At 41.0% G+C, this 12,867-nt stretch overlaps 1 protein-coding gene across 3 annotated transcripts in view; it reads right to left on the bottom strand.

Annotated features, from left to right (window-relative positions):
* Positions 1-12,867, bottom strand: part of DPP6 (dipeptidyl peptidase like 6) — a 461,031-nt gene that overhangs the window by 151,501 nt on the left and 296,663 nt on the right. For all 3 annotated transcript variants that reach the window (XM_021388076.1, XM_021388074.1, XM_021388075.1), the window contains exons 2-3: positions 9,401-9,515; positions 1,670-1,768 (exon numbers count right to left, since the gene is read on the bottom strand). In XM_021388076.1, coding sequence (XP_021243751.1) covers positions 1,670-1,768; positions 9,401-9,515 — 214 coding nt within the window. The remainder of the gene's footprint in view (positions 1-1,669; positions 1,769-9,400; positions 9,516-12,867) is intronic.

Here is a 12,867-nt window from a genome sequence, read left to right as displayed (position 1 = left end):
ACTTACTTTTGGGTACAGAATATCTATTGGCTTAGAAATAAATTATCTAGTTATATTAAAATCAGCATCAGTGGTATTAGTAGCAAAGCAACAAGACAAGTCCTTCAAAAATATCTACACAGGTTTGCACAATACAACTTTATATTCTCCTATACAAAAACAGTATTTTAGTAATATCAGGGCAGGCAGAACTCAATGGAGTTAGAGTACACAGGAGGAGGGAAATGCAGTTAAATACATGCTAGGACTGGACTCTTAATGAAAGTGTATATGACATCAATATGTGAGCGTAACTTGAAAAATGTGAGAAGTATTATTTTTGTACAGAAGATTGCAGTTCTGTGGAAAAAACACCTTATTTCAACAAAATGACACACGCATTGGAGAGGAGAGGTTATACACAGCTCCATGGCAGTGCTCCACTCTCTGTTCCTGTAAAAGTTTGTTTCATTCATTATAATTCCCTCACAGGCTACCAAATAATTTAAAAAAATAGCAGCAAAGGTCTCAGTAAAGCACTTCTTCCCTCATTAGGACCATTAGGTATCACAGTGCTAAAGAGAGATGATAAATAAATGACTCTGAGCTGCAGCACAACCAATATCTCCTTTATCACTCTTCCCAAAGAGTGGCTTTGGGGAACACTGCTCCCTCAGAGTATGCAGCCTAAAGGAGAGCTCCTGCTTGCTGCAGGTGTGTTTGTGAAGGTGCGTATTGTCTGCTGCCTTCTTGCCTAGCTGAATTGGTGGGAGAAGTCAGAGACAGCTGTGATGAGGGTGACTGTAGAACGTGCTCATTCAACACAACTCTTTAGAACTCTCTTATTGTTGTAGGTATTTAAGTGCTCCCAATGGGCGTAGTAGACAACGAAAGCCAAACACAAGGAGGGAACTGATCCCGTTCCCTTATTAAATTCAGAAGAAAGGCTAATAACTTCAGAGATAAAAGGACCTGGACTGGAACCTACATGAATGGGACGCCATGGATCATTTTATTCTTGCCAAAGTTTCTCCAGACTGCAGCAATTTCCAGCAGGCGCTGGATTCTTCGTCCCCTAAACAGTTCCATTTCAGCAAACACTACGTGTATTAATTCCAGCATTATTTGGTTTTCCTCTGACTAGAAAACATACAGTGGCGTAAGACAAAAAGAGCACATGGTGTTTGTGCAAGCACCAGCCCGGCTGCTGCTGGGCCAGTTGCTTAGCAACACTTCACCTCCCTGATGGAGAAAAAATGTTTTGATGGGGGAATACAAAGAAAATGATTTGTTTATGGTGAAATAATGACTTCAACCACTTCTTCTAACCATCATCTATTGAATCTGGGGAGCTCTTAGGGACAAAGGCTGCAGCTTTCAATGCCTAGCTATGAGTATGGTGGAGATCCTTAAATAAAAAATGGCAACAACAGAGCAGCAGTTTTTGCATACGCATGTCTATTAATCAGGAGGAAAACTGCAAAAGTAATTTGAGGACTGAATTTTTGGGCAACCTATTTTAGCTACCTCCCTTGAGTAGGAGGTTAGACAATACAACCTGAGGCCCCTTCCAACCTCAACCACTGTGTGATTCTGTAATTTCAGGAGCAAATAAGAGAATAGGGTGAATAAAGGAGGAAATACAAAGGGGGACCAGGGAACAAACCAGAGAATTGTCTGTCTCACTCACCAGTTACCCATTTAGCTTCTGGGTCATGAATTTGGAAATCAGCACTGAAGAGATCTTCCACTGTTATCTTCTTCTTCTGAGACAAGCTGTTATCTTCAACTGAAACACATTCAAAAACAGTTATTACTTCTACTTTGAAATGTATCTGAAAGTATAGTAACGCTGTATGATATTTCATTCAGAAATGGTCCAAATTAAGCTTTGTCACTCATAAGCCCCTTTGCATTTTTAGTATAGAAAAGGACCGTTTAATAGTTCATAAACAGAAACCTCATAGTTATGTATGTATGGACTCAACCAAGGGTTGTTTGACAGCAACTGATCAAAAAAGATATAAAAAGTCACACGAACATAGTCATAGATGTCACAGATGTCAGAATTCTGACTATTCCTAAAAATATTATTCAACATTGACTATTCTTAAACCATTTGTTATACTGATAAAATGAAATGTAAAGTGACTACTTTTAGGCCCGATGTTTTTATTTCCTTAAAAATTGTCACGCAGAACCACACTTGTATTTTGTCTTGTAAGGATTCAGACATCATTTTAGGAATTCACAAGAGATTTTCCACAGGAATCACACACCTAACCGCAGAGAATTTTTGAAAAAGGTATATGACACATGTCCCTAAACCCTTTCCTTTGCCTCCACATTTCTCAAGTATCAGCCAGTGATTGCCAGCAGATTTCTGTCTGCTTACATGTTACTAATATAAGGAAATCTGCCCAATCCAGGATGCCATCAAGACTGAACGCACATAAGTCAAATTGAGTAAAACAAAGCAAGGTACAACTTTAAACACTTGAAGTCTTGTGAGGGTAGCATCTTTACCTCTGCAAAAATTATACCTTCCCTTTTCCACCAGCATCTCTCCAGTGTCTAAGTTCTCATAAGCACAACACAGAGCCTCTCGGGCCTATACGTGAATTGTTTATGTTGAATCAATGGATTATTGGGCTTACAGATGAAGAATGAAAGTTTTTAGTTAATATGAAAATGGATTTTAATTTGCTCAAACATGATTTATTAAAAAAAAAAAAAAAGAACTCCACAAATTCCTTTTTGATTAATATGCTATTTTTTTGGGGGGACAAGAAATCATTTTCTATGAGCAATTTGTTCCCAGCATTAAATTCTTTTGCTGAAACAGTATTTTCATGGAAACCTTTCAAACAGCCTTAAATACATTTGCTCTTTAAAGCAACATGCAAGGCCACTTGAGTATTTCCACAGCAGGTCATCTGTGCTTAGGTGTCTCTCCTCACCACAGCATCCTCGTACCTGGGGTCTATTGGTATCACGGAGCCTTTTGTACCTTTGGTTAGCACTAAACTTGTTACACGGACAGAACACACTGGTGATTAGAAACAGTGGAAAATGACTCTTTGAAGCCATTTGCTATAAGGAAAAAAATATTTTCTACAATATTATATTGAAGCTCCTGAGCTACCAGAGAGCACTACAAATTAACTCTGAACAATGCTATGTTTCACCAAAAGGTGGGTCAATATAGATCATTTTTACCAAATTAAAAGAGACACTTCAATGTTCATATTTTTTTTAATGTTTGATTGAGGTTTCAATCACACTGCTTAATTTGGCTTCCAACGTACCAAGATGAATTAACACAAGTCCTCTGCCAAATCCCTCTGTGAAACACGTAATACCAAATTCTTCTGCACAATTTTATCAAAAATACAGGTCAGAGGAACTCCAGGAAACTGTTCTGAAATTAGTTTCTGTAACTGAAATTAGTTTCCACTGTGGCACAAGGTTCTAGCATAGGGCACCCGTGAATATCAGGCAGGGTGGAGCAGGATGTCAGGGTACAGCTGGTTCAGGTGCTGCTTTCTAAATGCCACCTGAAGGAATGGGGACACACTACTCCCTACCATGAAGGCATAAGAATAGGCACAAATGAGCCTCTGTGCTGGATCTTTGGGAAGGGGCAGGGTGGTAAGCTCTTACCATTCCTTCTTCCTCTGCAGCATCAGACTATATTGGCTACAGTAGGTCCTACAGCCCCTAGGGAAATCAACACCTTACACAGGTAGATAGTGATAGGACAAGGGAGAACGATGGAGGAGGTTTAGATTAAGAGGAGATTTAGATTAGATGAGAGGGTAAATTTTTCACTGAGAGGGTGGTGAAGCACTGGCACAGGCTGCCCAGAGAGGTTGTGGGTGCCCCATCCCTGGAGGTGCTCAAGGCCAGGTTGAATGGGGCCCTGGGCAGCCTCGTCTCGTGCCTGATGTAGGGGTTGGCAACTCTGACTGTGGCAGAAGTTGGAACTGGATGATCTTTGAGATTGCTTTCAACTCAAGGCATTCTATGATTCTACGGGTACTGTAGATAATCTCAGCCATAGAGCTGCAGAGAAAAGAAATAAATAACTGATTAATCAGTGATCTTCTGGTGGAAAATTCAGATTTACTGACCTTTCATCTAACACATGGGCAAGTTGGAACGCTCATTAAGAATGCACGCTCCATTCCTCTCACCCCAGTGGAAAGACAGCAGAAAAAATACACTTGCAGGATCTCAAGTTGTAACATGCCTGAGGATGCCTTAGAGCATCTCAGCAAGTTGGTGGATACCACATGCTGCAGAGTTACTGGAACTTCCTCGAGTCATGGAAGCAGAGAATCAAGCATGTTGCTACCACCTCTTTCGCCCTCATATCTCTCCAGCAGCAGACCCACATGGCAGATGCCAACCAGGGCCTGCACAGTACACGGCACAAGGACATAAGATTTGAGGGCCAGGTTAGAAACCCATCAACCGAACAGCACATACACATGCTGAGAGAATTAAGAGCAAATGATGAATTTTTCACTTCTAATTCAGTTTCAAAAGTGTGATGGGTTAGGGTTGGATTTTTTGGGTTCATCTATCATCATGTTGTTGAAGTCGGCGCACCTAAAAGGACACGGGCTGAATTGATGAAAACTTATTCTCCAGGATTCAAATGCAACAAAGATCCAAAACTCCAGAAAGATTAGAACAAAAGGGAAAAGGGCAGACCTCCTTGCCAGTTTTACCTCTGTGACACCAATTCTGTTTTTCAAGCTTCCTCTCAGTTCCAGCAATGTTCTGAAGCTGTTTGATGGAACAGACAATCTCAATCACCTTTCCTTCCATGAGCCCTGGGACTCAGCTACAGGTCACTATTCTGGGCTACTCTGTGCTGCAAGCTCACAGGGATGTTTTTTTTAATGCAGATATCCACCTCTTGGCAGGCCTGACCCGGCAGAAGCTCCCACCCCACCTTGGGTTTCCTGCTCAGTCCCTGGGCAGACCTGAGCCCTGTTCCACCCCAACAGAGCTCCCCATACCCAAAAGACAGTGGTCAGGGCCTCTCCATTTTGTAAAATCCCATGTTTTTACTGGAAAACAATATGTTTGTATGTAACACTTATGACCAAAGAAATTACACTTTTTCACATCTCGTCACTGGATATTTACTTGCTCTTGCTAAGCAGCAAAAGCCATACAAAGTTCAGTCCTTCTTAGCCTCACTCTTCAGTGTTCCAGAAAGCAGCCTTTTCCTAAGCAAGATGCCTAATGACATTTTGGTAAGGATTTTTTAACCAAACCTTCTGTAGGTCTGGGTCTTCTCTTCAGCTTTGATACATATATGTATGTGTGCACATGCATATCTATAAACATTTGCACATGTCAATACAAATACACACATAATTCTGCTAGGATGAGACCCATACAGACGCCATATGCTGTGAGAAGTGAGCAACTGCCAATTAGGAAAGGCTCCATCCCACACTTCTATCACTTGTACAAATAGCCTCACATTTTTCTAAGGTGGGTGGAATGGCAGGACTCACACACACACAGCCAGATTCCTTCGGCATAGGCAATTCTGTAATTAAAGGCAAGCTTTCACCAGTTACTGCTTCTTTTAAGAATATTGTTCTAGAATATCAGAAGATATACAAATCATAAAACTGTTAAAGTTTTATTAGGATTTTATAATCCTAAGAATCCTCAGAACTAGCTAGCAGTCTCACACTTCCATTTTAAGCGTGATGTCGGTTGAATGCAAAGAGCACTGTTTCCAGTTTATGAGATAATCTCGAAGCAAGGAGAGTGTCCTGCCTCCCAGAAACCCCAACCAGCAGGGATTTCAGCCTTTCTGAAGCTGCATCCACAGTTTGAAGGCTTGAACTGATTTTACAAAAGAATCTTGGAGAGATATAGGAACCCTTTTTTCCCTCAATCATTAAATACCTTAATCAGCATCTGCTCTGCTAAACAAGTCCTTTCTATTCCCTGCTCTAACACTCACTCTTGCTTTTGCATGAGCCTGCCCTGACATTCACATTATGGGGAAATGCCATCCTGATGATACAAGCTGGTGACCCAGCTAACCACTTTCCTTTGTTGGAGCATGGACTGCAAGCCTGCACATTGACAGTATCCCAGACGTGCTCCAAATTACTCTCTGCATGCACTGAGCGATACTCAGCATGTTTTAGAGCATCTCTGCATGGTATGCGTTGGTGTTGCACTGTAAAACAGACCTTCAAATCAAAAGGAAATACTAAAAGAACAATGGTTTCCCAGCCAGGGAGAGGGCCAAGATAGATACAAGCAAGAAATGCAGAGATTAAATGCAAATTATATTTGTACTAGCACAGCAGTGTCAGATTAGACTCCAACATCATCATCAGAAGAAAGACTTAAGTGTGAAATATCCTCCAGAATCTCACTCTGCCCACACCAGGCTGCATCACCCCACTTGAGAGATGTAGAAAAGAGGATTTTATCCAACGTCACTCTCACAGTTGGCAGCAGCTCCCTGTGAACATCCACAAATCTGCCATGCCTCCTTACTTCCCTGTCCTAGCCCTTCCTTGGCTCACGGCTAAAATATCCATCACTTTATTCTCTGGAAACCATTAAACATTCCTCCATCCAGTGAACTATTCTAGTGCAGGTAGATGCAGATTCTGCTCCTCCTTTTGGACAGGCGCCTTTATCTTCCCCTCTCCTACCTTACTGGGCAGTGCTATCCACAGTCAGTACTAGCAGTGTTTGTGCTTGTGACATCTGCCAAGGCAGCCCCAATGTCTCATTTAGCAGTGTCTGTGAAATGAGCCTCCTGTTCCCCTGTGCCATTGCGTGTCCTCGTAACAAGCTCCAGGGCCAGTGGCCCAAAGAAGACTGATCTCAGCTGCTGCCAAACCACAGCAGCAACCTAAGCTACCAGATTTTACCCTTAGCAGAGCCTCACCATGAAACAGTCTGGATCCATAATAAAAACAGAAGCAGTACTGAGCTCAGAGTTTAGTATTTGCATGCACGGGACAGTTCAGAAACACCAACAAGGGATAAACCAACCCAAATTCCATTTTGCTCTATCAGAAATCCCAAAAAATGCAATTTGAAATTTTGGCGTATAAATTGACTTGGCACTTTCCTCAGTTTTAAACAGGGACACTCTCAACTGCTGTTTGGAACTCTTGCTAAATATGCACCAATAACTGGGTGATTTATTTGTATACATGTGTATACACACATAGAAATACAAAATATGTTTGTATACGCACATACCAAGAACACATAAATACACATACGACTTTTACTTAATTCCAAATTGGGTGCATTTCACATTCCCAGTTTATATTATATAAAACAGAAGGTAATCATAATAACTCATACTTACTTTTTTTTCCTAAGAGAACATTAACAACAGGGTCTCAATGCTCAGTACACCTTTTCTGTATCACCACTTAACTGGACAATAGCACTGTAGTATCTATAGTCATAATAGTCATTAGTGGATATAGAGATATATGTAAATCCTGAGTCATTTCCTGTATGGAGAAGGAGAAATCCTAAATGATGTCAATGGCAGAGTCCAGAACTGAAACCAGAGCTACTAAATCCTCATTAGATACTACTCTGACTGTCTTTATAGAGTCATAGCCTCCACAAAGTCTATATAGTCTATATAGTCTTTATTACAGAAGGTCACATGGAAGGAATGACTTGTGACTCAGATTGTATTTAGGGTGTTTATGCTCCTCCCCATGCATCCACCTACATGGAATCCTGCTCTTTGATGGAAGCTGTACCTGTGCTCTCATCCACGCAGTGACAGCCACTGACAGCATCGTGAAGCCCACAAATGTGGGTTTAGGATTCTGTCCTTCAGCATTCATTTTTGAAAAGCCATGGATTAAACTCTCATAAAATAGGAGGTAACATTTCCATACCTAATGGGTAGGGACAATTTTATCACAGCAATAAGTGTTGCCTGATGAGAATATAGACCACAGGCCATGCCTGAAAATGCCTCGGAGATGAACCGCACGGTCCGAAGGTGTAAATCTGAACCCTAGCAAAAGCAACTTAAAGAATGATTCTTAATTACGTTTAACCTTAATTAATTTAATTACTTAATTACTCTGGCATGACCATGTGCTGCATGCATTTACATTAACAAATTCTGGATAGCGTGAAATAAACTGAACATAGCATGACATTAAACAGCCAAAAGGACATCACAGTGATTGTTTCACTCATTTTCCAATTAACTATGTGAAGTCCTGTGCTTCTTGATTTGTCGCTCCCTCCAATTTATTTTTCAGCAGGACTAGTGAATAAGAATAGTGTCAGGGAAGATGGGCCAGAACTGCATGTCAGTTCATATGCTATGAGCTCCTAGAAATTTCAGTCTCCCAGTTCCCATCTCATTTTTCCTCTTCATCACCTAGATCTCTTCCATTTCCTACGGTTTCATTTTTCCCTAGTCACCTTTCCCCTACTCCGTCTGTGCTTGTGTTTACCTAACCAAGGAGGAGACCCTTTTCTTCTCCTTTACACCCCTGTACAGGTGACCTTCTCCCTCATTCTGTGTTTTGTAGCTCCTAACTCTTCCCGATACTGTATTCTATGTTTTTTATCTCATTCATTTGTCCTCTCATATTCAGATCACAAGCTTCTCAGAGCAGCAAAAGCACCTTATTTCTTCTGCTTAACGAGTCACAGAAATGTTGAGAGCTGTATAAATACATAATAATCAATAATCATAATGATATCACATTAAGATTCAAACCTACAACCTCAGCAGCCACTGCAAGAGAAGAAATTTATAAAGATTCCATGTACAGAACTTTGCTGAAGTTCGGTAACCAGGTTAACTTAAAGAATCTCTAATAGGGAAGTAACTAATTATTTGCTGGAGTTAAGAGCTATCTAGCACATACCTATAATGGAATTGCTTTGTAAAGCTGAAACACTAGTCTGATATGAAAATCAGTACAATGAATGTGAAAGGATTCAGGTGCCTACACACAGGTATTCAATGCCATGGTAGACGCTCCCAGGTATGAACCAAACTGGTGGCTGCAGCTACATGTGGGCATGGGCTTCAGGACGTGCCATGTCCTAAGTAAGTGCCTCATATCAATGTCTCAGGTGCTCTCTACCTCTAGAACAACACTTGCAATCTGTGCTTAAGGAACCAAGTTTCTCATCTCGGTACCTTCAGCCCAGCAGTGGTCTTGATCTTTGAATTAAAATGTAAAAATCTAAACCAATCTGCTTACAAATGGCATTGAACTCAGTATCTCATCAAGCTAAAGAACTCAAAGGATGATTCCTTTGATGTTGACTTTGCAGTCAGCTTGCAATCCTTTTTACTCTTGGAAATGTAAAATTACAGAAGAAAACAGAATGAAAATGAGTTAAAGGTGATAAATACCTGGTGTCAGGAGTATAACAGAGGTGACAATCAGGGAGCAGATAACGAGAATAACAAGTAAGGCAATTGCAATTCCTTTCCAGTTTCTTTGTGGAGGATTACTCCCCACCAGCTCCTAGAAATATCAAAGGAAAGCAAATGTTTAGAAAAGGCACTGAGAGAAGGAAACAAACTGCAGAAAGTGAAGAGCAAAGTATTCTTGCACAACCGCAGCATGTGGCCATGGTTGGGCAAGCAGGTAAGTCAAGTACAGTTCATGATATTATAATACGTTGCGGTGTCAACATAATTCCTCCTAAATCAGATGATGTGATAAATAAGTGCACCATACTCATAGGATGCTCAGGCACTCCCTGCCCATACCAATCTCATTTACCAAAGGCCATTTTCCTACCTACCCTCGTTAAGTCTGAATAAAGAGCTTTCCAGTAACTTTCAGAAGACTTTTATAATAAGACGCTAAAGAGGAATACAGGGAGATAAATAATTCACAGGGGCACGCTTGGAGATAAAAATCAATGAGGAGATCTCCATGGTGACTTTTTTTGCCTTCTGAGAAAACATCACATCCACTCAAACCACATCTCCTTTATTTCTATGTTGGTAGGTCCAAGGACATGAAGACAGGCGTCATATCTAGCACACCCATTGTGTTTACTCTTGTCTTTTGCTGGATTTTCTCTTATCACCACATACTAGAAGTGAATTCATTTATGCAGTGAAGCAGCTACAGTATGAAACATCCATGCTCTCCACTTTCCTGGAAGGCTGACTTCCCTCCAGAGATCAGACCTCAGAGCCTGAACAGCTCTAAGTGCTCATCCTCCATGCTGACCTCTCTGATTGTCATTGTTTTATGGTTTGTCATTGGTATGCCGATGCGTCTGTGGGTCCCTTTGACTGCTTGTCATGGAACCAGGCTGAATCAGGCCAAACCGTGATGCTAATTTAGGATTTTTGCTTCATTTCCTAAATTATGAGGCATGGTGGTTCTAATACACATCTCCTGGTACATCTTCAGAGACTTTTTTTGCTCCACTCCCCCTCCCCAAGGAACACAAAAAGCCTTGTAATAGAGTAAGTGTTTCCGTGATCCAGAGAGCTTATTTTCAACTTTTTTAGCAACCCCTTCCCTCCTTGCTTTCTTCTCAGCTGTACTTGGCTTTTTATTTGAAATGCAAAATAATTAGAAGGAACAAATTCATAGAGAAATCTGAAAAGTAGGTCAGGGTCCTTGAGAAATGTAATTTTTCCACCAAGCAAACAGAATACAAATACTTGCATTTTTACAGCATCTTCATCCTAGGTACCTTTAAAAATATTAATTAATTTCATCTTAGAACAGAATACCTTTACTGGGAAAGTATTCTGGACTCAATTTTTCAGGGAGTGCAAATAAACCCAGGAAAAAAATCCAGGTCTTGTTAGAAAGCGGCAGAAATATTCCTCCTTCCACAGCAGGGCACAGCGCAACCCAGCAGGATGATGGGAGAAATGAGGAAAAGCAGCTGAAAAACAACAGTGCTTCTGCACAGCCACTGCCAAACCCTGGCCTTGTCTGAAGGACAGACAGAGAGAAGTGCAGGCAGCTCTGCTGGACTGAGGGAAACACTCATATTCCTGGAAAGAAACTAACCAGCTCCCCAAACAGAAGTTTTAAAGTTGACAGAAGTACTTCATGGCTACACACTCAGATCTACAAACCAAGAAGTTTCCCCATTCATGCACAGTCTCAAGCTTTCAATGCATCAGTGCTTCCATTAAACCTGTTATCATATCAAAACTCCATTAATTCTTTAGTCATTCTATCAATACGGGAGCAAAACCACAATAACTAAGACTGGGAATTTCTAATACCTCAAGAAAAAATACTCATAAACAAAACTTTGGGGTTTAATACACTGCGACGGAGCAGAAGGAATGTTTTCATTTTGCTTTCAAAACTCCAACAGAAATTTTGACATTTCAAAGGAAGGCAGACAGTTTCATTCAGGGCAGGCCTGGACAGCACCTCTGTTATACGCAGTCATTTGAAGTCTCTTCCAATGGAATCACTTACAGGAAGTCTGCACACAGTGCCATACAAACCAGCACCCATGTCTTGGGTCTTTCCTACCTTTACTTCTGTTGATTCATAGAATCATGAAGGTTGGAAAGACCAATAAGATCATCTGGTCCAACCATCAACCCATGCCTGTGACCTCTCTGGAACACGTCCCTCAGCGCCACACCTCCACGTTTCTTAAACACCTCGAGGGATGGTAACTCCCCCACCACTCTGGGCAGCCTGTTCCAATGCATTACCACTCTTTCTAAGAATATTTTTTTCCTAATATCCAACCTGAACCTCCCTCATGCAACTTAAGACCATTACCTCTAGTCCTATCAAATTATTCCAAAGGTATCATCTTTCACCTCCAGAAGGTTACAGCTTCACCACTGCTCCCTGGTACCCCATACCCTTGGCAGCAAGCCCCCATCCCTTAAAAAGGAGCACCTGCAAGCAGACATCAGCTGTTCACATTGCTCAGGAAAGCCTCTGCGTGGGCTCCAGAAGCCAGGAATGTGCATAATCAAGCCCCAGGCAGGCATAGATTCAAGCAGATATGTAGCACTCCTGAAGTGGCATCTCAAAGGGTTTGTTTCCAGTGTGCAGCATAAAGGTCTAATTTGCCCATTCTTGAAAGATTCTTGTATCCAAACTCATCAGCAAGCAGATACCTCTCATGAAATACCGCTGTTAATTCTAAAGTTATTCCTTTGACTTCAATGCTGAAATCTGAGTATAATGCACAACTGGATATAAACCAAATGCACATAGTTTCTGCTCTGACAAAATGATTCTCCTAAAAACAGGATAGGAGACGTTAAAACAAAGCCAATCATCTGTGTGAATCACCTGCCCTCTGCTTCTTGTGAAGAGCTCACACAAAGCCTACATGACCTCTGCAAGCTAGCGAGAGCCCATCATCCTTTTCTTTCTCCTTTTTCCCTTTACTGTTTCCACCCCCTTCTATCTCTTACATAAAACCTTAATTGCTTCTGGATTAGGGAAATAAAACAGATGTTACCACAGTTTTTAAAATAAGCACCCTCCATTGATGCTGCGCATTACAAACTGTAAATGTTATCACTCTCATCTTCATTTATGATTGAAAAATAACACTACCCACCTGCGAAGCTGACTTTGAAGCCATAAACGCAGACATACACAGTATTTTAAGACTCTAAAATATGGATTTGTGGTGACATATTTTCCTCTCCGTGAAAGAATCACTGCACTGACATGTTAGGGATGAAGGCTGGATGTGCTCCGATCCAAGATACTGTCAACAAAATTATTTCTGGCATAGTTATTTGAAACCTGCCAAAAGTCTGCCTGCGTGGTGGCAATATTACAATAATATAATAGCTTTTTGAAAGAATAATTCTGTCACAACGCTGATTTTTGTTTTCAATAGCTATGT

This window comes from Numida meleagris, chromosome 2 (assembly GCF_002078875.1).
Source record: "Numida meleagris isolate 19003 breed g44 Domestic line chromosome 2, NumMel1.0, whole genome shotgun sequence".
In the NCBI taxonomy this organism is placed as follows: domain Eukaryota; kingdom Metazoa; phylum Chordata; class Aves; order Galliformes; family Numididae; genus Numida; species Numida meleagris.
Note: the sequence above shows the minus strand (reverse complement) of the source record. Positions and strands in the feature narration are given on the sequence as shown.